Source organism: Hemicordylus capensis, chromosome 7 (genome assembly GCF_027244095.1).
Source record: "Hemicordylus capensis ecotype Gifberg chromosome 7, rHemCap1.1.pri, whole genome shotgun sequence".
NCBI lineage: Eukaryota > Metazoa > Chordata > Lepidosauria > Squamata > Cordylidae > Hemicordylus > Hemicordylus capensis.
In genome coordinates, this window is record NC_069663.1 from 13,881,917 (window position 1) to 13,904,923 (window position 23,007).

The following is a 23,007-nucleotide window of genomic DNA, read 5'->3' on the forward strand; positions in this document are numbered from 1 at the left end:
GTCACATAAGTTGTATTCCCTCCCTGGAAGATGAATTGCCTGCCCAAAAGCAACAGGCTCAGGCTGAATTTCCAAATTAACAGCAGCCTCTTTTCGTCTTTGAAATGTCAGAGTCCCCGTCCCCCTCTGCCCCCGCCAATAATAGACACAGGCTGGTCACTGGACATTGCAAATGAGCAGGCTGCGTGGCACAAGTTAAACAAATGAATGAATATTTATATACCACTTTTTGACAAAAGTCCCCAAAGCCATTTCCATATATATAAATAAAGATGGCTCCCTGTCCCCAAAGGGCTTACAGTCTAAAAAGGAAGACACCAGCAGCAGCCACTGGAGGGATGCTGTGCTAGGGCTGGATAGGGCCAGTTGCTCTCCCCCGGGAAACCTAAGTCACCACTTTAAAAGGTGCCTCTTGGCTCAGTTAACTTCCCTCTGCACTTCCTGGCGGTGGGTGCTAAAACCAAACTTTCCCTGGAGTGCCCCAAACCCAAGAGCTGGTCCTGCTGTTTGGAAACGTATTGAAAAACGTATTGATAAAGCCAAGAGATCCTGCAACCAAGGATCTGTTGAAAAGGATCAGACTTGCTGGACGACTGGGGAAAACGGGGGAGCAACAGCAGGAGAGAGAGGGCATGCCCTCACCTCTTGTCTGTGGGCTTCCCAGAGGCATCATTCATGGGGAGCAGGATGCTGGACTAGATCAGCCTCGGGCCTCATCCAGCTCCGTGCCTGGATGTTCTTATGAACATGACGCATCCCTTCCATCGGATCCCTTCTTGGTTCCCAAGTATTAACATTTTTTTTAAAAATCAGGCCGCATTACCTGGGGTGCTGACAGGGCCTGTCACGCACCGAAACACACTTCCGGTCCCCTCTGGTGAACAGAACTTGACCCCGGGGCCGTACCCCGTAACAAAGGCAGGCAGAGTGACTGTAGCTAAGGACTCCTCCAAGGCCACGCACATCCTCTCGGATGGAAGACGGGATGGCAGTGTGGGGGACCGGGGGGGGGCCCTGTGTCGGTTTCCCTGGCAACTTGCCATCCCGGCAACTGGCAGCGAGGGAGCAAAGGTCATGGGGAGAGACAGGTGCAGCATCCCAGCCCTCCCTTTGTTGAAGTGATTCATCGCCGTAAGCGGTTTGCCCCGCCGGCTGCCGCTGGGACAATTAAGGGCGGTGCGGCTTAAAAACGGCACGTGCTGCGCAGACGTCGGCGTGTGTCTGAAGGGGGAGAGAGGGAGTGTGCAGGGGGGCGGCCGGCGGAGCTGGTGGAGGAGCAGCCTTCCGCGGAGGAAAAGCAGCTCTGTGACTTGGCGGGGCGACTTGAGAGGTGAGATCAAGGTCGCCCAGGGTGGCTCTGAATTGTCCCACGGCAGCTTTGTCTGAGGAGGAGAGCTGGCTTTGCAAGCATGAATGGTCCCCTTTGCTAAGCAGGGTCTGCCCTGGTTTGTATTTGAATGAGAGACTACATATGAGCACTGGAAGATATTCCCCGGGGGTGGGGGGCACCTGCCTGCTTGTATAACGAAGGTTCCAATTCCCTCCCTGGCATCTCCAAGATAGGGCTGAGAGAGATTCCTACCTGCAACCTTGGAGAAGCCGCTGCCAGTCTGTGAAGACAATACTGAGCTAGATGGACCAATGGTCTGACTCGGTATATGGCAGCTTCCTATGTTCCTACGGCCCTACATGTCAGCACAGTCTATTTCAAGTTATTCAGGGGACGGGGCTGTAGCTAACTGCTTCCTCTCCCAGTGTAGGAGAGTATCCTTGAATGTGGGTTGTATTCCCCTCTTGCTCCTATTGGACAGGACCAAATTAAAGCACATTGAGTTTCATCATACCCCTGGCTGGTTGAGGCATCTCCCAGTTCTGGTCCTGTCTTGCTCCTGAGAACAGGGCCTCTGAAAGAGCTCCAAAGTTTCTTCTTCTTTATATCTGTTCCTTCTGGTTCTTCTCCCTTTTCATTCAAGTTGTTTACCATTTTATTTCTCTCCCCCATTCTCTCTCTCTCCCACACTCAAACAACGCCCCCCCCCCAATCGTACTTTGGCATTTTCCTCCTCCCTTTTACTCATGGAGCAATCGGACCCGGCTGCTTCCCTTTGGGAGGTCCCAGGACCAAAGTCTATCAAAATATACAATGGCGAGGAGAGAACTGGAACCGGCCGCAAATGCCCGCACCCGCCAGTTTTGCCCAACACCTGCAGATGCCAAAAGGGGAGCAGGGCGATGCATGCTACCTGCCCCCTGACTCTGGCGGCAGCAGGTCAACCAGACAGAGAGAGGTGGCATCTCGTTCTGAGGCCTTAATCCCTTGCGCCTCCGAGGGAGCCATCGCCCAACCAGGCACACTTCTCCCATCATCCTCAAGTGGCGATCGGAATCTGGTAGTGAGGTCTCTCAGGACCTGCTCTCATCTGGAGAGGAGGCGGTACCAGATGAGGAGTCAGCGTCAGAGCCAGACTCAGAGGCCGCCTCGCCGGCGGTGACATCAGGAGACTCACAAGGCAGGCGGCACAGCGGACCACCAAGGGACGCACCATGAGTACTGGTGCTCCTCCTGCCATTCCAGTTTCAGCCACAATTGAGCTCTCTCCTGCTCCTCCTTCTCTTCTTGGGGAACACGTGCTGCCAGATCTATCCATTTGGATCAGGGACCTCATGGCTGCCCAACTTAGGAAGCGCAACACTCCCTCTCATCTCGGGGGCGGGGTCAGTGCAGCGCCACATCTCAGTGCAAATGGTAACGGCCCCAGGGCCAGCTCTTGTCGGGCTCGCCACCATGTCTAGGGGGCGCCCTGATTTTTGGCGAGGAAACTCACATTCATCTGTTTTATCAAATGACTGTGAGTTTTTATGTTTTTATGGCCAGTTCTAGCTGCAAGAAGGGTCTGTTTAGACCATGGCCATCTGCTCGCTGCCCCAGGCATACTTATAGATTTTGGACCCTGGATACCTGAGTGGCTGCCTGCTCCCAAAAGTGGTTGCTCGCTTGACAAGGTCGTCTGGACAAGGTCGCATTGTCGGCATCTCTGCTCCAGGTGCCGACAACGAGGGAGTCTTTGCTGTGGTGCACGTAGGACAGGGCCTTCTCACTTGCTGCCCCCAGATTCTGGAATGCTCTCCCGGTGCCTCAAAGGCAGGGAGAGCAGTTCTGGCCACGCTGCCAATGCAGTGCAGGCCGATCTCTCTCCTAAACAGGGCTGTGCGACTTTGGCAGTGAGACCAGGAGTGGCTCTCCCTGCCTTTAAGGCAGGGAGAGTCACTTCGGCCGCACTGCCAATTCAGTGCGGGCCAATTTCAGCTCCAAACGGGGCCGCACGGCCCCATTTGGGACTGAAATAATGCCACCCGCATCTGACATCAGATGCAGGGGGCTGATTGATGGCGGCCTGGGTTCTTTGAACCCCTTCCTCCAATGGTAGCTTCGCCCCTGGGGATAAAGTGACATTGGTAGATGTACTGGGAAGAGTTCTTTCTCCCCAGTGTATGGAAGGTATCTGATCCACCCTTGGTTTACAAGGGTGTGGTATTTTGATTTACACTATTTGGCTAATTGGTTTCCTTGTCCTTCCCCGCTTTATTCCTTTTCACTGCATAACTGACACTCTGATATCGTCTACTCTACCATTATCGTCTTTCTCAGTGTTTCCCAATCTAGGAGCCTCCAGATGTTGGAGAGGAGAGCTGGTCTTGTGGCAGCAAGCATGACTAGTCCCCTTAGCTAAGCAGGGTCTGCCCTGGTTGCATATGAATGGGAGACTAGAAGTGTGAGCTCTGGAAGATATTCCCCTTAGGGGATGGAGCCACTCTGGGAAGAGCAGAAGGTTCCAAGTTCCCTCCCTGGCAGCATCTCCAAGATAGGGCTGAGAGAGACTCCTGCCTGCAACTTTGGAGAAGCCGCTGCCAGTCTGTGTAGACAATACTGAGCTAGATAAACCAATGGTCTGACTCGGTATATGGCAGCTTCCTATGTTCCTGAACTCCAACTCCCATCAGCCCCAGCTACAATTTATTGTGGCTGGGGATGATGGGAGCTGTAGTTCAGCAACATCTGGAGGTTCCCAGTTTGTTGACCACTTATCTAGAGATGCCAGCCCTGTTCCTTCTAACAGGGATTCCCAGATGTTCTTCACTACAACTCCCAGCATCCCCAGATTCAATGGCCTTTGGCTGGGGGTTATGGGAGTTGTAGTCAACAACATCTGGAAATCCGTGTTAGAGGGAACACTGGATGCTAGGGACTAAAATCCGGGACCTCAGATGATCTACTACTGAACTACAGTGCTACCCGCTAAGGGGAATGTCTTACAGTGACAATTCAAGAGACAAGACCAGATCTCCCTCCTGCAAAAAAAAAAAAAAAAAAGAGAGTCAGACACACCCATGGGGTCTGAACCACCAGCTTCCTGGGATTAGGCCTCTAAATTGAAGTGTGAAGGCGAAGCTGGCCGGAACTGTGGCCTAACCAAAGCTCCAGATAAACCTTGTGATACACACTTCATCGCTGCAAAATAGCTACTGGCCTTGGAGATTATGGGCCACAACAAACAATCATCAGGTTTGCTAATTAACACCAGGCTCTCAGGGGTTAACATCCCCAAATCCACCACCCTCCCTCCCACCTTCACCTTCTCGTATGCTGCCTTGGCCCTCAAAGCAGATTCTAGTTGCTCCGCTCCAGTGGTGTAGATGGCTGAACGATACTGTGTGCCAATATCTCCCGACTGCTGCATCCCTGGAAAGCAAGCAAGATAACAAAACATAGCTAAGCAGGGTCGTATATGAAAGGAAGGCTGGAAGTGTCAGCACTGTAAGATATTCCCCTCAGGGGATGGAGCCGCTCTGGGAAGAGCAGAAGGTTCCAAGTTGCATCTCCAAGATAGGGCTGAGAGAGATTCCTGCCTGCAACCTGGAGAAGCTGCTGCCAGTCTGTGAAGATGGCAGCTTCCTATGTTCCCATAATCCCTGGCTATTGGCCACTGTGGCTGGGGATTATGGAAGTTGTAGTCCAAAAATAGCTGGGGGGCCAAAGTTGAGCAGGCGTTCTTCAGATCAATGCACCACCTGGCTAAGTATTGTCGGGCAACAGCTTTCCATGGTTTCAGACTGGGGTCTTTCCCAGAAATCCCTGGAGATGCCAGTGGATTGGACCTGGGGCCTCCTGGGTGTAAAGCAGGTGCTCTACCACTGAGCTACGACTCCCCTGCAACCACCTCCTGCCTGGGCTTCTCCCTGCTTTGGTTACTGGAAAGCTCCGCAGTTCCAGGCTGTATTCTCTGGAGCAGAGATCTCCAGAGGCCATTGACTACAACTCCCATAATCCTTAGCCAGAGGGCATTGCAGTTGGGGATGCTGGGAGTTGTAGTCAACATCTGAGAATCCGTGTTAAAGGGAACACTGGCATGCACCTATTTTTGGGAATGGTGCTTTGGATTTTAAAATGTTCTAAGCCACACTGAGGATCTGATGGGTGAAGAGCAGAATAGAAACGTAGCAAACAAACAAACCAGCAACTGTCCACACCAGTTGCCTGACCTAAGTATACAAAGTCACCTTAAGTGGTTTTTGGTTGCCAGAACCTAAGGGCTATACTCGTGGGTCAAATGGGCCGTAACCCAAAATTTGGCTATAAGAAAGCCAAATCTGGCAAGTGCAGCGGGAAAATGCTTGACTAACAAGCTGAAGGTTGCCAGTTCGAATCCCCGCTGGTACTATATCAGGCAGCAGAGATATAGGAAGATGCTGAAAGGCATCATCACATACTGTGCAAGAGGAGGCAATGATAAACCCCTCCTGTATTCTACCAAAGAAAACCACAGGGCTCTGTGGGCTCCAGGAGTCGAAATCGACTTGACGGCACACTTTTATCTTTAAGGATACAAAACACACAGTTTACCACCATCCTACCAGCCATAAAAGAACAATGGATGCTTCTCTCCTGGGACAGGCGGTTAATCAGCCCAGCACAACAAATCTAATGTGGCCATGTAGGAAGAGGGGGAAGTGATTGTGTTAGCTGCAATCTAGGTAGGACAGGTCTTGTGGTAACTAGTCTTGTGGTAGCAAGCATGACTTTCCCCCTTTGCTAAGCAGGGTCTGCCCTGGTTGCATTTGAAGGGGAGACTAGAAGTGTGAGCACTGTAAGATCTCCCCCTGAGGGGATGGGGCTGCTCTGGGAAGCACACCTGGATGCTTGCATGCAGAAGGTTCCAAGTTCCTGCCCTGGCATCTATGCCTGCAACTTTGGAGAAGCTGCTGCCAGTCTGTGTAGACAATACTGAGCTAGATGGGCCAGTGGTCTGACTCGATATATTTTATTTATTTATTTTACATTTTATATCCTGCTCTTCCTCCAAGGAGCCCAGAGTGGTGTACTACATACTTACATTTCTCCTCACAACAACCCTGTGAAGTAGGTTAGGCTGAGAGAGAAGTGAAAGGCCCAGAGTCAGCCAGCAAGTCTCATGGCTGAATGGGGATTTGAACTTGGGTCTCCCCGGTCGTAGTCCAGCACTCTAACCACTACACCACACTGGCTCTCTACACCACTATATGGCAGCTTCCTATGTTCCCATGACAGCCATCTTCATTTACCCAGCATTGTATCGAAGGTGGGTTAAAAGCATGTCCCATGCTGTCCAGCCCAGATCGCAGTTAGCGCATGAATGCTTTCCTGTCTTCCTCCCTTGATTTTTGGCAACACATGACCATTTATCAGGAGTGTGCACAGGTTTGAGATCTTAGCTAGACACTCCTCTTGCCAAGTTTTTGGTTGTGAGAACAAGCTTGTTCTGTTTTAATATATAAAAAGATAATGGATCCATCAATCATCCCCAGCCATGGTTAAGGATGATGGGAATTGTAGTCTAAGAACACCAGGAGGAGAGCTCTTCTAGCCCAGGAGGATAGCCAGTCTTGTGGTAGCGAGCCTGAATTGTCCTGTTGCTGAGCGGGGTCTGCTCTCTGGTTTCCATTTGGATGGGTGGCTAATGTGAACACTGTAAGATATTCCCCTTCGGGGACGGGGCCATGGCTCAGGGGTGGAGCATCTGCCTTGCATGCAGAAGGTCCCAGGTTCAATCCCTGGCAGCATCTCCAGGTAGGGCTGGGAGAGACTCCTGCCTGAGTCTTGGAGAGCTGCTGCCAGCCAGAGACAAGACTGAGCTAGACGGATTAATGGCCTGACTCGGTATACGGCAGCTTCCTATGAACCAAGGATAAGAATCCCTGGCATACAGGAATGTGTCTGGGCCACCCTGTGCAGAGCTGCCAAGCCAGGGTGCTTCCGTTAACTCCTCATATAGCCAACGTCGTTTGATGTTTCCATACACCAAGCTTGGCTTACCACACACACACACACACCCCTTCCAACTGCTGCCTCTTTAAATGCCTTCCACCCACTCTGCAGCACAGGCTGGGACCAGCAGGATTGCAAGAGGGCATCCATTGATGGAGGTAAGCAGTTGCAAGGGTGAGGACAATGGGGATTTTTAATCCCCTCCTTAAAAAAAATAATAATAACCAGGAGGCGGAGGGGGAAGGCCTGCTTGAAACCCGCCTCACGTCAGCGCTGAGTGGCAGCAGGGGGAGGGTCGGTGGCCTGGGGAAGGCTGAGCCTTTGTAACGAAGTGTAATTTTAATGAGCAGATTAGCATTCTCTGTGTGTCACTGACAGGGCACTCCTCTGGGCTTGTATCTGCGTGTTTGTATTTTAATGAGGAACGTGTGTCTGCGTGGATGACATATGGGGGGGGAGGCGGGCCAGTACCCCAGACAGACCTTGCAAGAAGTTTGCAGGGGGGGGGCTCTCCCCCTATCCCATTATTGTCCCTTATATCAAGAAGAGAGACTTAACATACCTGGTGGGGAAGGGTTTTTGCCGACACCCTCCATAGGAAGCTGCCTCCTACTGAGTCGGGCCATTGGTCCATCTAGCTCAGTATTGTCTACCCAGACTGGCAGCGGCTTCTCCAAGGTGGCAGGCAGGAGTCTCTCTCAGCCCTATCTTGGAGATGCTGCCAGGGAGGGGACTTGGAACGTGTTCTTCCTAGAGTGGCCCCATCCCCTAAGGGGAATTTCTTACAGAGCTTACACATGTAGTCTCCCCTGCAAATGCACACCAGGGCAGATCCTGCTTAGCAAAGGGGACAATTCATGCTCGCTGCCACAAGACCAGCTGCTCTTTTATTGGGATTAGCAGGAAAGATGGACGGAGAGGAACACATTTCAGGCTGACCTCTTTGTTTGACAAGCCCTGCCCCACCATGCTTAGAATATTTGAATATTAGTCCATGAGCCAGGCCCACAAATTCTGGCCATCTGTACCGCCTCTGGGGATGAATGCTCATAGTGATTTTTGGCATCGCCTGTCCCACTAGAGATGGGAAATAAGTGATAGGATTGTTGCACTTACAGCTTTCTCTGTGTTCTCACCCCTTCTTTATCTTTGATAAAATGATAAAGGTAAAATTGCAGTCATTTTTGCACAGAGCAAAGGGTTAGGGTTAAGGTAACAATGAATAAATGGCTGTATTCTCTTCATGCAGTAACCCATGGAGGACATTCCTGCCCATTTGGATTTGCATTCTTCTGACAATATCGATAAAACTTTATGGTAGTTTTTCTGTTTTTAAAATTTTAAAAAACCTTTAAAACACCATTGCAAATTTGGCCACTGCAGGCCTGATGGTCAGGACAATAAAAGCATGAGAACACACTGAAAGCTGAAAGCCTTGCACTGTTATCACCTCTTTCCATCTCTAGGGGTGTGGACCTTGTCAAAAATCAAAATGAGCATTCGTCCCCCCAGATGGAACCGACCCCATCAGCTGACTCACGTACTACATAAAGGGATGGAAATTCTTGTCCAGACCCATGCCGTTGCCTTTGTCATGGCTGCCGTCTAACCACTAGGCTGCACTGCAGTGCTGTATGCTACTCAGCTGTCTCTAATTTCCAAAGACAGTCCTTGTTTTCTGCTCCCTTTCCCTGGTCAATCCCTCTATTTTCTATGTTCGGGAAGCACTCGCTTTCCTGTCACCATCTTGGTAAGTAGATGATAAAAAATTAACTCTTATCATCTGTCTACTGACACACCTTGCTACAGGAGCCGGGCCACAGCCCAGGGCGGACCTTTCATGAGGCAGGCTGAGGCAGTGGCTTCAGACAGCAGATTATAGGTCGGGGTGGGCAAACTAGGCCCTCTAGCTGTGGTTGAACTCCCATCAGGCCTGTAGCTATGGGAGAGTGGGCTTGTGTTCACCTGTCTCCTCTGCAGCCCCTCGTGAGTGCCAGTCACGCCCCACGTGTGATGTCACATGCAGGGGGCGTGGCCAGCACCCAGAAGGGCCCACATGGCTGTCTGGAGCCCATTTCCCGACCGCCTTCATGGTCAACCAGATGTTTTCTTGGTTCTCTCTCACGCGTGAGGGAGAGAACAAAGCAAACAAAGCCAGTTGGGAATGAGGCCGGCTAGAGCTTGTGGGGAGGGTTCAATACAACCTTTATTGGACAACTCAACCCTGAGCCTTTCTGGAAGGGTGGTATAAAAATTGAATAAATAAATAAACAAATAAACAAGCTCGGGGGAGGGTGAGCCAGGCAGCTCCCAGGATCTGGATGGCTCGGGTTCTTTGAACCCGCCTGCCCAAATATAGCTCTGCCCCTGACTACAGCTCCCATCATCCCCAGCCACAATGTATTGTGGCTGGGGATGATGGGAGTTGTAGTTCAGCAACAGCTGGAGGGGCATGTTTGCCCACCCCTGTCCTAGGGGCACCAGCAGGAGAGCAAGATGCCCCCCACTACAGCCATCAAAGCAGCTCATGGGGACCAAGCCGACACTGCCGGAATGTGTCTAGGAGGCACCTTTTTTAAAGGGGTGATTCTCTTTGTTTATTATTATTATTTATTATTTTTACATTTATATCCCACTTTTCCTCCAAGGAGCCCAGAGCGGTGTACTACATACTTAAGTTTCTCCTCACAACAACCCTGTGAAGCAGGTTAGAGGAGAGCAACTGGCCCTATCCATCCCCAGCACAGCAGCCCTCCAGTGGCTGTTGCTGGTGTCTATCTTATGTCTCTTTTTTAGACTGTGAACCTTTTGGGGACAGGGGTCCATCTTATTTATTTATTTCTCTAAACCGCTCTGGAAACTTTTGTTGAAAAGCAGTAGATAAATATTCATGGTGTTTGTATTCTCCTCCTACTCTTTGCAAAGCTTGCCAGCAGCACAGGCAGAGAAGCGGAGGCTGCTGGCAGCCTTCTCTCCTTCCTGCCCCCTCTCCAATGCAATTAATTCAAAGCTTGCCAGGGTTGGTTTTGAAAGGGGGCTGGCCCCAAACAAGGGCCCCGGAGACGGCAGCCTTTTGTGCCTCACTTCTGGTGCCACAGTACCTTGGTCCATCCCTGGCTACAGCAGAACCAACAGGTACCTTCAGCTAGGGTTGCCAGCTTTTCAAGCAGGCCCTGCAGCTATGACTTTACCACCACATGGTCTGCAGCAATGAGTCAATAAGTTGGCAACCTAGACACAGCAAGGAAGGGTGAGCTGTAGGAGACGGGCTTTGCCTTCAATTCTTTTCATCTTTGCACAGATAAATTTTGCTTTGGGTAGCAGTATCAAGGCAGCGTGTGCACATCTGCATTCAGAATGGGTTCTTTCCAATTTAACCTGAGCGGGACCTAAAATTAACCGAGTGGACATTTTAAAAACTTGTATGTGCGCACACGTGCACTAGGGATGTGCACAGAACCGGTTCGAAGGCCCTTTATGGGCCTCCAAACCAGTTTGAACGACCGGTGGTTCCACCGGTTCGAAAGCAGGGGGCATACCTTTAAGGGTGGGGGAGGGTGCCCTTACCCCTCCCACCGCATTTCCCCACTGGTGCTCCATTGAAAAGGTCCCCGTCAGGGTGGCAGTGTACCTCCCTGTCGCTCTGGTGTCCTCCTCGACCAGCAGTAAAAGGAAGTACCCAGGACGTGTGCGCGCACACCGGCCTTGTGTGTGCACATGTCACGCTTGCTCGTGCGCCTGTTGGGCAGGTTCAGTGGTTCAAACCGGTTTGGAGGACCTTTTCAGTGGAGCACCAGTGGGGGAAATGCGGTGGGAGTGTTAAGGGCACCCTCCCCTGCCCTTAAAGGTATGACCCCCACCTTCGAACCACCTCCTTCTGGTTCCGTGCACATCCTTAACGTGTGCATGCCTCAGATACATGCTCACTGTAACCAAGTAATCCCTGTGAAAAGGATTTCACAACCAAGTAATCCTTGTGAAAAGGTGGAAGGCCAAGAGCTATATCAGCCGGTTGCTAGAGTTGTGAGCTTTTCAACCAGTCCTTGTAGCTGTGCTTTTAACATGCACATGTACGTTTTTTCTGGCCAGGGGCCATACTTCAGTGGGACCTTGCTGGTCTGCTCCAACAGGGCAGTCCTTCTATAATTAAGTACCTGTTCATCTCATCCTTCCTCTAAGGAGCTCGGGGTTACACACACACTGCATTTTCTCCTTTTCTCCTCACAGCAGCCTGTGAAGTAGGTTAGGCTGAGAGGTTGTGACCGGCTGAAGGTCACCCAACATGTCTTAAGGGTTCAGTGGACTTCGAATCCAGGTCGAATGTGGCCTTCCTAGTCCTATTTCGACACTCTAACCCAAGGATTTTCAGTCTTGTGTCCACAGTTGAAGTTGGGTAGCTTTTGGCCACTGTGGATGGGAGCTGCGAATATGAATGCGACAAATATTTATATACTGCTTTTCAACAAAAGTTCCCAAAGCGGTTTGCACAAGATATAAATAGAATGGCTTCCTGTCCCCAAAGGGCTCACAATCTAAAATAACAACAACATAATATAGACACCAGCAACAGACACTGGAGGGATGCTGTGCTGGGGATGGATAGGGCCAGTTGATCCCCCCTTGCTCAGTAAAGAGAATCACCACTTCAAAAAGCAGGGGACATCATAGTTGTAGTCCACCATCATCTGTGGACCCAACATTTGAGAACTCCCCCTACTCCAACCACTACACCACACTGCCTGATTCCCTAAGGACATATCTTAAGAGTTGTCTTGGTAGGAGGATGGGAACTGTAGTCCAATATCACCTGCAGGCCCAAATTTGAGAACAACCTGCCCCCCTTGCACTAACCACTGCACCAGACTGGCTGCTTACATGTATGCAGCATAAAATGGAAGCCAAGCCCACCTCTGGCCTAACTTCTACACTGCACTTCCTTCCTTCTTGTATGCTAGTGGAAGTAACCGTTGACAAGGACGACCGACTTCCTCCCATGTCTCTGATGCTAGATACCTACTACACAGGTATAGTATTGAGGGTGGAGAGGCAATACAAGCAGGCCGCTGAGATACCACCCAGAGTGTACAAGAAGACGCCAAATCTAACAACATCTTGGGGTTTCAATATCCAGTCAACCAGAGTGCAGTCATCACTCTTCTTGTGATTGTTGTCCTTGGAGAAGTCATAGTAGGTATTCTACTACGCTACGTACCTTGGGTTGGATTGTGCTTCTCCCAGAAGAATTTGAGAAGGTCCTCGTAGCTGATCTTCTGGGGATCAAACACCACTCGGACTACCTCCGCATGCCCAGTCATCCCTGGGAATTGCAGAAGAAAGGAGAGAGGAAAGAGAACATGATATCTGATATCCTGCCATACCAAATGAACCCAAAGTTTCTCTCCAAATATTTATTTATTTATTTATTTATTTATTTATTTATTTATTTATTTATTTATTTACTACATTTTTATACCGCCTTTCTGCCTTGACAAAGGCACCCAAAGTGGTTTACAATATTAAACAAAGCAAATAAAAGAAGATTAATAAAACATTGTCTCAGGCTGTTGGTCTTTTCAGGAGCTGAGGACAAGAGCTACCCGGCCTGGATGCCTCCTTTCTTACCTTCCTCTCAGGGCACGCTGGCCTTTCAGTACTCCTGGGAAGGCTCGGGGTGGGCTGCCCCAACAGTCCTCACAGGCCAGAGCTGGTCTCTATGGGGCCAATGTTATGCTCTCCCCTGGCCAAAGGGGGAGAGCAACTGGCCCTATCCATCCCCAACACAGCATCCTTCCAGTGGCTGTTGCTGGTGTCTGTCTTATGTTTCTTTTTTAGATTGCGAGTCCTTTGGGGTCAGGGAGCCATTTTATTTATTTCTATGTAAATGACTTTGATAACTTTTGTTGAAAAGGGGTATATAAATATCCATCCTATTCCATCGTATTCACTTCTCTGATCAGTGAGGATAACCCCTCTCCCCAGATCTGCTGCAAGAGCAGAACTGGTCCATGCACTGGATTCGGACACATATGTTCTACAATCCCCACCCTAATGGAACTATAAATGCCTTTAGTCCTATTCAGACATGATGTTGTACCAGTGTACTGATGTCTGTACACTTGTACTTGTGCTTGTATGAATGACTTTACCTGCATTCATTTTTAAAGTGTACCTGTGTACAGGCCTTTCAAATGCATGGTACAGATAGGAAGTGGACTTCTGTACCTGCGTTCAAAATAACATGTGGATGACTGAACCTGTTCCAGCTGCTATTAAGACACCATTTTGTATCATTTGTACAATTGGTTTAGTTTTATAGTGGCCTTTGTTAAATACTATACATGGTTACATTACAATATGATATTTTTAAAGATTGCCACTGATGAAGACATTCTAATCGAAACGTGTTTGGCCAGATTGATTAGAAATTGGGAAAATCAAGTCTCGATACTTTATTTCTCAACCACAATGCGATATTGTGACTACTTTGGAACACATGTCAACACTTCTCCCGTTCTGGGGGGACAGTATAATTTGGACATGAACGACTGGATTCTATCTTTTCAGCTGGATACATTGAAACTATTTTAATGACATTTTGTTCATCATTTTTCATCTATTTTATTAGAGTATATAGATGTATTGATTTGGATTTATTATATAAAACCTAATCTGGATAATTTCCAACCATCCAGTTGTATTACCATGATATTAAAATACTAGTATACAGCATTTGGATTCTTTTTTGATGCCTTGATATTGTTGAATCCAAACAGGGTTTTGTTTTCTCCTGTGTTCAACATAGCGTGTAGATGATTGAACCTGTGTACGGATCTGTACCTGTGTACACTGCACACTCATCATCAAAGTAGACGAACAGCGGCATCTATACACAGAGATGCTATAAAGTACCTTGTATTTGGAAAAATGCTCAATGATCTGACACTAAATCCCAGAACCCTGCATCCTCTTTGCAGATTTGAGCAGATTTTCCTGGGTTGTGATAAGGTTTCCCTGGGTTCTCCTGACCCAGATTTCCCTGGGTTAAGATGGACATTTCAGCGGGTGAGGATGCCAGCTGCAGCAGGGATTAATCCAGACCTTCCACAGTGCCACCGTATTGCTGCCTCCTATCTCAAGTTGTGGGGGCGGGGGGCGCAGCTCTTTTCCACTACAGTACCCACGGATGGAGCTGAAGATTCTTCTCACGGAGGCATTTCCCTGGGGCGGTTCTACTTAATTTCCCCGCCTTTTGCTCAGGCAAACCGGCTGCCCCTCACACGGTAATTAGGAGGAAAACGGGGCACGGGGAGGGTGATGCGCGACGTGATGAGCACACAGCTGAGTGCAGAAGCAGCACTTGCTGTGAGGTGCCAGTGGAGGGGGAGGGAAGAGAGGCTCTTTTGTCAGGCAGGCCTTCAGGAGGCGATCAGTGGTAGAGAGGAAGAGCAAAGTGACTGCGCCTCATCACTTCTGGCTCAAGTGCTGCAAGCGAGGAGGAGGAGGAGGAGGAGAGGACAGCCGGCCAGCCACATGGAGTTGTTCGGCTCCCACGGAAGCCACGCCACTGCAGTGCGTGCAACGCCTTCACTCCGCCTGCTCGCCACGACCAGCCAGGCTCTGGAGAAAGCGGACAGAAATCACGCTCCCCTGCGGCAGAGAGAGATGCAGCTGCATCCCCAAAATAGCCCTGCTTCTCCGGGATGCCAGGTCCACACAGCTGTGTGCCTCTGCCCTCTGCTGCTCCCGAGGAGGTACTGCAGACCGCTGCATGGGAGGGTCCTGTGTTGGCTTAAGAGAAGCTTCTCCTTGAGCATCCTGGCTCAGCCGAAAAGAGGACAGAACAAGGTTTCCAGTAGGCAGGGCGCACCGCAGGCACACGGGGAGAAGCGGCCTTCTACCCAGCCAGACCATTGGTCCATCTAGCTCAGTCCTGTCTACACCAGGGCCTCCCAGGCTTTGGGACTCCAGCTGTTGCTGAACTATAACTTCCATCATCCCCAACTCTGAATTTACTGGCTGAACAACAGCAAGTTATTGTGGCTGGGGATGATGGGAGTTGTGGTTCAGCAAAGACACCAGGGCTGCGCAACTTTGGCCCTCCTGATGTTGTTGGACTACAGCTCCCATTATCCCCAGACACTGTGGCCAGTACTCAGGGAAGATGGGAATTGTAATCCCACCACAGTTGAGGGGGTTGAAATTGTGCAGCCCTGGTCTACACTGACTGGCAGCAGCTCTCCATGGTTTCGGGCAGAGAAGGGTCTTAGGAACATAGGAAGCTGCCACATACTGAGCCAGACCATTGGTCCATCTAGCTCTGTATTGTCTACACAGACTGGCAGCGGCTTCTCTGAGGTTGCAGGCAGGAATCTCTCCCAGCCCTCTCTTGGAGATGCTGCCAGGGAGGGAACTTGGAACCTAGATGCTCTTCCCAGAGCGGCTCCATCCCCTGAGGGGAAGATCTTCCAGTGCTTACCCTTCTAGTCTCTCATTCATATGCAACCAGGGCGGACCCTGCTTAGCTAAGAGGACAAGTCACACTTGTTCGCACAAGACCAGCTCTCCTCTCTTCCCCAGCCCTACCTGGAAATGCTGCCAGGGACTGAACCCAGGCCCTTCTGCGTGCCAAGCAGATGCTCAGCCATTGGCCCAGTTGCCACCCAGCCCCTCCCTTCTCGGACTCCATTAACAGCTACCCACCCTGCACGGGGCAAAGGGAGAAAGAGGCCCACCATTGGCCGGCTGTGCAAGCAGCTCACTCTGGCTTCCCCCAGTTGTCTCTTCCCCTTTATTCCTCTTTCCTCTCCTCCCTGCCATTACCATTATCTTGTGACCTTTGTTCTTTGGATGAAGAAGGGCCCAGGGTCAGTCCTGGACATCTGCGGGTAGGACGGAATCACACCCACCTAAGACCCCGGAGGGCTGCTGCCAGTCAGTGTAGACCAGGGATTCTTAACGTTGGGTCCCCAGATGTTATTGGACTTCAACTCCCATAATCCCCAACCAAAGACCACTGGAGCTGGGGATTATGGGAGTTGAAGTCCAGAAACATCTGGGGACCCAACGTTGAGAACCCCTGGTGTAGACAACACTGAGCTAGGTGGACCAAAGGTCTGACACAGCTGAAGGCAGTTTCGAAGAGTGAAGCCATCGAAGAGTGAAGCCACCTGCTTTGCATGCTCAAGGTCCCTGGTTCAGTCCCTGGCAGCTCCAGGGAGGGCTGGGAAGGACCCTTGTCTGAAACCCTGCTGCTGCCCGTCAGTGCAGACCATACAGATCTAGAGAGACCGATGCCCTGATTCTGTATAAGACAGCTTCACGTTCACAGATGCTTTCGGAGCTTCCATAACTCAGTGGTAGAGTACCTATGTTGCCTGCAGACGGTCCCTGGTTCAATCCCTGAAGCCTCTCCAGGTAGGGTGGAGAAAGAGCCCTCTCTGAAACCCCAGATTGCCACTGTCAGTCAGTGTAGACCGTTCTGAGTGAGATGGACCAATGGTCTGACTCTGTCGAAAGCTGCTCCCTGTGTTCTTATTTCTCACCCAGGCATTTCAGGTGCTTTCCCAAAAAACAAACAAACCTCAATTTGCCCTCCAAAGAAAAGAACAAGACTCTGACCCTCCTGTCCACACTATTTTAATCCGGTTTGAAAAGCATAAGCAGAGGCTCTGTGTTGCCTCTGTGGGGACTCTCCGTCCAGACAGGGAAGAGTTAAACTCCAAGCCAGGTTATAATTAGATGCATCTCTGCTGCAGTTTTAGCCCAGTGCTGTATGTACACTGCAAAGTCTGTTGCCTTCTGTTATCTGCAGCCAACCAACCGCACAGAAGGGGAGGAAAGAGTCTATGGGGAAGGGGGGGGGCAGCAAAGCCAGGCAAAAAGGCTGCTGCCCCAGATATCCTGCAGTCATTCCATGCTATTAAAAGAAAAATGCGTAGATGCATCTGGGTCATTATTCTGGATTGGTAACATTTCTATTAATAATTAAGGCCTGGTTTTTAGAAAGCTAAAATATTTGAGGTATTACGTGATATTATATACGATGTGATTTGTGATACTATGTACGATTCTGTTTTTTAAAAAATGGGGTGTTTTCCCCCTATTAATTTATTATCTATCTTTTTCACGGGCAGGGCAAGAAAAGCATGGATAAGTCTATGGGGAAGGCAGATTCCTAGAGTATTTGGCGGAAAGCAAGGGAGGGAAGGACACTGATGTCACCAGATGACCAGACCCCAATGGTTGGGGTTAAGATGCGCCATTATTCATGATCTAGTGGCCATGTGGGGCAACATTACCCTGGCTCACGGGAACATAGGAAGCTGCCTTATACTGAGTCAGACCATTGGTCCGTCTAGCTCAGTACTGTCTTCACAGACTGGCAGCGGCTTCTCCAAGGTTCCAGGCAGGAGTCTCTCTCAGCCCTGCCTGGAGATGCCAGGGAGCAAACCTGGAAGCTTCAGCATTCAAGTAGATGCTCTTCCACTGAGCTATGACCCCATCCCTAATATTGCAACATAGGCAGCTGCCTTATACCAAGTCAGACCGTTGCTCAGTACTGTCTACAATGACTGGCAGCGGCTCTCCAAGGTTCCAGGCAGGAGTCTCTCCCAGCCCTACCTGGAGATGTGTCCAGGGAGTGAACCTGGGGCCTTCTACATGCAAAGCTGGTGCTCTTCCACAGAGCTATGGCCCCATCCCAGCCTCCAAGGCTAATAGCCAGAAATGTTGCAGTAAGGAGGCCTATGGGACTGGGAGAATTGTTGCAAAACAGCCAGGGCAAACATACTATGGGTCATCTGATGAAACTGACTGCCAAGAAATTTAGGACCAAGGAAAGGAAGTACTTTTTCACACAACACGTAATCAACTTGATGTCAGATGTGGGGGGCGGGGCCATGGGGGACAAATACGGGCCGCCGCCAGCCTCCCTCTGGCACTGTGCTGGACTACAGAGGTCTTGAGCCTGATTCAGCAGGTCTGTTCTTATGTTCTCACTACACTACTTGTATTTATAATGCTATGTAATTGTATTACATATCAAAAAATACAAATATACAATTTAAAAATACTGACCTAGTGCTTGTCAATTATTGTCCTTGTACTCATTGACCAGAACACTGGAAGGTAGGAGTGCATTTCAGTCTTAAGTAGGACTGAGCCATTTTTGAAAGAAGGAGAAAGTGTTTGCTTGTTCAAGAAGTATTGTCCTTACTCTGAACTGGCTTTGTCTGTCTTCAGTGGTATTAGCACATAGTTAACTCTGATTGGCTACCTAGTGTCATGAGATCATCTCATTCACTACGCGATCCCTGATTGGCTAGTATTGCCCATGTGGCTATTCTAGGAATTAATTAGAAGTGGGGGGAAGGCGGGAGGCACCAAAGCAGCAACAGACAGGAGAAACAAGGGCACCAGGCAGGAATGAATAGGTATATGAATGAATATGCATAATGTAGCTGTTTTCAGGACATACTCCCACCCATTCCCTGAATGTCCTATTCAGTCCAAAACCTGGGGAACATTCAGCACAGCTAATTCGGAACATCCAGACCACCATTCTGGCTATCAGTTCCTCCCATTAACTCCATAAGAGAGTTAGATTCCTTCTTAGTGCAACTCCCCAATCAAGAGATTCTGCTTCTCCCACTTTGTCCAAGTTGGTTAGCAGGGGCCTCATTAGGGGGTGGCCCATGTGGCCCCCAATGAACTGCTCTGAGCCCCAAATCATACCAGCCACTTCTTTCCTCCAAGGCCTCTTCCACAAGGGAAATGCAGCCGTGGAGGCGCCTGCACAGAGCAGGGGGAAGAGCTCCTGGCCTCACCTCGCTCTCTGCCGCTTCTGTCTTCAGAGGTGCTGTATTATATTAGACTGTTAAAAACAAACATAATAACTCTTGGTGGGTACGACTGAGTTTAATCAATCCTTAAACCCCCCAAAAGGGAGGCTGTGGGCCTGGACCCTGGATCTTTTAAGTAGGGATGTGCAAGCCAGCTTAATTTGAACCACAGTTTGGAATGAACCAATCCAGTTCAGCCAGTCTTGAGTTTGAACCGGCCCGGCCCCAGTTCTAACAACTAGTTCATGGACTGGTTTGGGGGTATACTTGTAAAGGGGAATCTGGCAAGGATTCTCCTTTATAAGTAAAGGGCATTCCCTATAGCTAGGTGGGTGGTGGGAGAGAGAAACGTACTCTGTGCCTTTATTTTTGATGCGGCGGGGATGGCGGAGACATGAGCAACGGCAGGGGCTCCTCCAACCTCCTCGGCCAGCCTCCCAAAGAGCAGCTTGAACTGGACTGCACCTGGTTTGGTTGGCCCCTGAACTGGACCGGTTCAAATCCGGTCCAGATTCAAACTGGATTCAAACCAGATTCAAACTTTTAAGTATCTAGCAACGCCCCTGCTTGTTAGAAAGGTAGATTTTAAGGCGGGGTAAGATTTGAATCCGGTCCAGATTCAAACCAGATTCAAACCAGATTCAAACTTTTAAGTATCTAGCAACGCCCCTGCTTGTTAGAAAGGTCGATTTTAAGGCATTCTGCAAAGCTGAGAGCAGATTGGGTGGAAGCTCTCAGTCATGCATTACCTAGGAAGCTGCCTTATACCTGAGTCAGACCCTTGGTCCATCTAGCTCAGTGTTGTCTACACAGACTGGCAGCAGCTTCTCCAGGGTTGCAGGCAGGAGTCTCTCTCAGCCCTATCTGGAGATGCTGCCAGGGAAGGAACTTGGAACCTTCTGCAGGCAAGCAGGCAGATGATGTTACTCAGAGGGAAGGCAGCAGGGCAGGAGAGTCACTGCTGTCTTGTGAACTATTCCCAAGTGGGTCGGTTCTGCAAGGACTTATCGGCCAAAGGCTAGTGAGAGCGCACACCAGAGAAGGCATGCTTTCATCCCACATCAAATGTAAAATGGCCGCCCACCAGGCAGTGGGTGGGAGGACGCAGCCCTATGCTGCATCCCAGACACGTATGCCATCCATTTACCTGAAACACACACTGGCCGCCTGCAAAGGACCCAGAGCCCGGCATGCCTCCGGTGGATCTGTTCAGATTCCTCCTCTCCTAGCTAGGTGTGCGCGCAAAAGTCCCTCTCCTTTCCCAGCTGTGTGGCATGAGCCACACCGAAACGCCGACAACAGACACGGATAATGTTTCTTGCAGACAGATAATCCCCTCCGCCCGCACTCAAAATGTTTTCACAGATAAGCTGCAAAACCGTCTGTTCCGATTTCTGACGGGTCCAGGTTGAGGAGGGAGGATTAGCCTTGCCAATAAAGGCATTCGCGTGCGGAAGGAATTGGGGGCAGCCCTGTGCTGCCCTGGCCTGAGTCAAAGGCTGGGCTCCCTCTCGGGAACCAATGAGCCCCTTTGCACTCGGCTGCAGCTCCCCCAGATTCGAACAGGGAGGTTCCAATCAGCGCCCAAGGAGGCTAGGGTGGCAGTCCTCAGTGTAAGGCCTGGGGGGCAGTGGCAGTCCCCATCAGCTTGGCTCCCTAGCTAATTCTTTCCCGGGCCTGTGTGAAGCGTCAGCCAAGGCAGAATATTCTGCACAGTCCCCCCGGCACTGTGCAGAGACAAGAACATAGGAAACACAGGAACATAGGAAGCTGCCATATACTGAGTCAGACCATTGGTCCATCTAGCTCAGTATTGTCTTCACAGACTGGCAGCGGCTTCTCCAAGGTTGCAGGCAGGAATCTGTCTCAGCCCTATCTTGGAGAAGCCAGGGAGGGAACTTGGAACCTTCTGCTCTTCCCAGAGCTCTTCTCTTCTTCATCTCCAGAAGGGAATATCTTGCACTGCTCATACATCAAGTCTCCCATTCATATGCAACCAGGGCAGACCCTGCTTAGCTATGGGGACAAGTCATGCTTGTGACCACAAGACCAGCTCTCCTCTCCTACCATTCTCACTGTGCAGTGCTGTGCTTTGCCCAGTGCTGGGGTGGGGGGAGGGGGCAGGACTTCTTTAAGGGAAATGGAGCCCTCTTGAGGTCCTGGGCCATCTTGGAAAACGTGCATAGGGTGCTGGGGAGTGTAGCCCTTCCCAGTGCTGTTTCTACAGAGCTCCCAAGAGAGGGCTCAGTCTCTCTTAAAGGGCCCTTCCAGCACTGAGAAGTACTTTTTCAGCACCAGGGGAAATAGCTCTCACACTGACGGGTTTTTGCCCAAGTGGCCCCTGCTTGGAAAATAGTAAAGATCACTGGGTTGGGGGGATGTCCCCCGACTCCAAAGCCAAACATATATTCATGTTGGCATTACTACTACTACACATATTTATATACCATTTTTAAACCAAAGTTTTCAAAGCAGTTTACATAGAAAAGGCAAACAAAAAATAAGATGGTTCCCTGTCCCCAAAGGACTCACAATCTTAAAAAAACATAAGGTAGACACCAGCAACAGCCACTGGAGGGATGTTGTGCTGAGGGTGGATAGGGCCAGTTGCTCTCCCCTTGCTAAATGTAAAGAGAATTGCAATTTGAAAGGGCACCTCTTTGCTCAGGTAGGGACAATTAGGAAAGATACTTTGCGTATTTCCATGAAGCCCGGGCCTGATCTACACACAGAGATCAAGGTGCTGGGTGGAGATGGCAGAATTTCTGTCATGACTCAAGTCTGGAGCAGTAGCATGGAGTTAGACCCTAAGGAGGAGCCGTAAAGTCAGTTCTAGCCTCAAGTTCTGACAATCTCCCCTTCCCCCAGAAGTCCTCTGTGTCCCCTGAAAATATGTCCCTGAGGGCTGTGCAACCCTCAGGGACATATTTTCAGGGTGGTACAGATGGGGAGGTCATTGAAATTCATCCCCCTGCCCTGTTCGAGTGCCAGTACTGTTAGTCAATTGTATTCGAAGCACTGGTGCTTCGCTAGTGAGGATATCAGCTACTGATTCACCTCCTCAGCACCCAAACATGAGTGTTAGTCTGACAATGAACATGATTTTTAAAAATTCACATCCATCTCCAATCCAGTCTGAGTAACATGGCATAACAGTGTCCGCTTGTTTCCTTTGCTTCTATGAAAAACCAGTGGGACCTCTCCTATACTGGCAGCTGTGCATGCACAAATGTTCACATGATGGCACAATACCTCCGGGATGCTTGGGAAAGATATCCTTTCCAAGAACATGCCCCCCACCCCTGTAAGGAGGAGAGAAAACGGACATACCAGTGCGGACTTCTTTGTACGTAGGATTGGGCGTGAAGCCTCCTGAGAAGCCCACCTGGGTGGAAAAAACACCTGGCAGCTTCCAGAACATTCTCTCCGCTCCCCAGAAACACCCCATGCCTGGAAGGAAGGATGGGAGAGGGGGAAAAACACACACTGAGTACATGTCAGCTGAAGAGACGTTCTTGGGTTTGGAATTGTAACTGGGGTGGGTGGGTATTGCTACTTAGAATATAAAGAAGCTTAGCTATCATCAGTCCCCCCACAAAGCATCCAGGGGGGCATGCACAGAATTTTATTTGCAGCAGTAGTCCCCTGAAAATTCTCAAGATTTACGACTTTAAATTAGAGTCCGACAGCCAAGATCAACCCAACCCAGAAGACAATAGCACCCAGCCCGATTCCAGTATGGGTCTGACTCAGGATCATGTAAGTCTGGGGAGAGGGCAGGGGTTGCTTAGTTTTTCATTTGTTGTGATTAAACCATGCCTACTCATCAAGGAACAAGTTCTAGAAGAGAAACGTTGGTAGCAT

At 50.0% G+C, this 23,007-nt stretch overlaps 1 protein-coding gene across 4 annotated transcripts in view; it reads right to left on the minus strand.

Moving 5' to 3' along the window:
- LOC128333146 (mitochondrial peptide methionine sulfoxide reductase-like) overlaps positions 1-23,007 on the minus strand; it is a 71,046-nt gene that overhangs the window by 19,127 nt on the left and 28,912 nt on the right. For all 4 annotated transcript variants that reach the window (XM_053268266.1, XM_053268269.1, XM_053268267.1 and 1 more), the window contains 3 exons: positions 22,474-22,593; positions 12,516-12,620; positions 4,635-4,741 (listed from right to left, as the gene is read on the minus strand). In XM_053268266.1, coding sequence (XP_053124241.1) covers positions 4,635-4,741; positions 12,516-12,620; positions 22,474-22,593 — 332 coding nt within the window. The remainder of the gene's footprint in view (positions 1-4,634; positions 4,742-12,515; positions 12,621-22,473; positions 22,594-23,007) is intronic.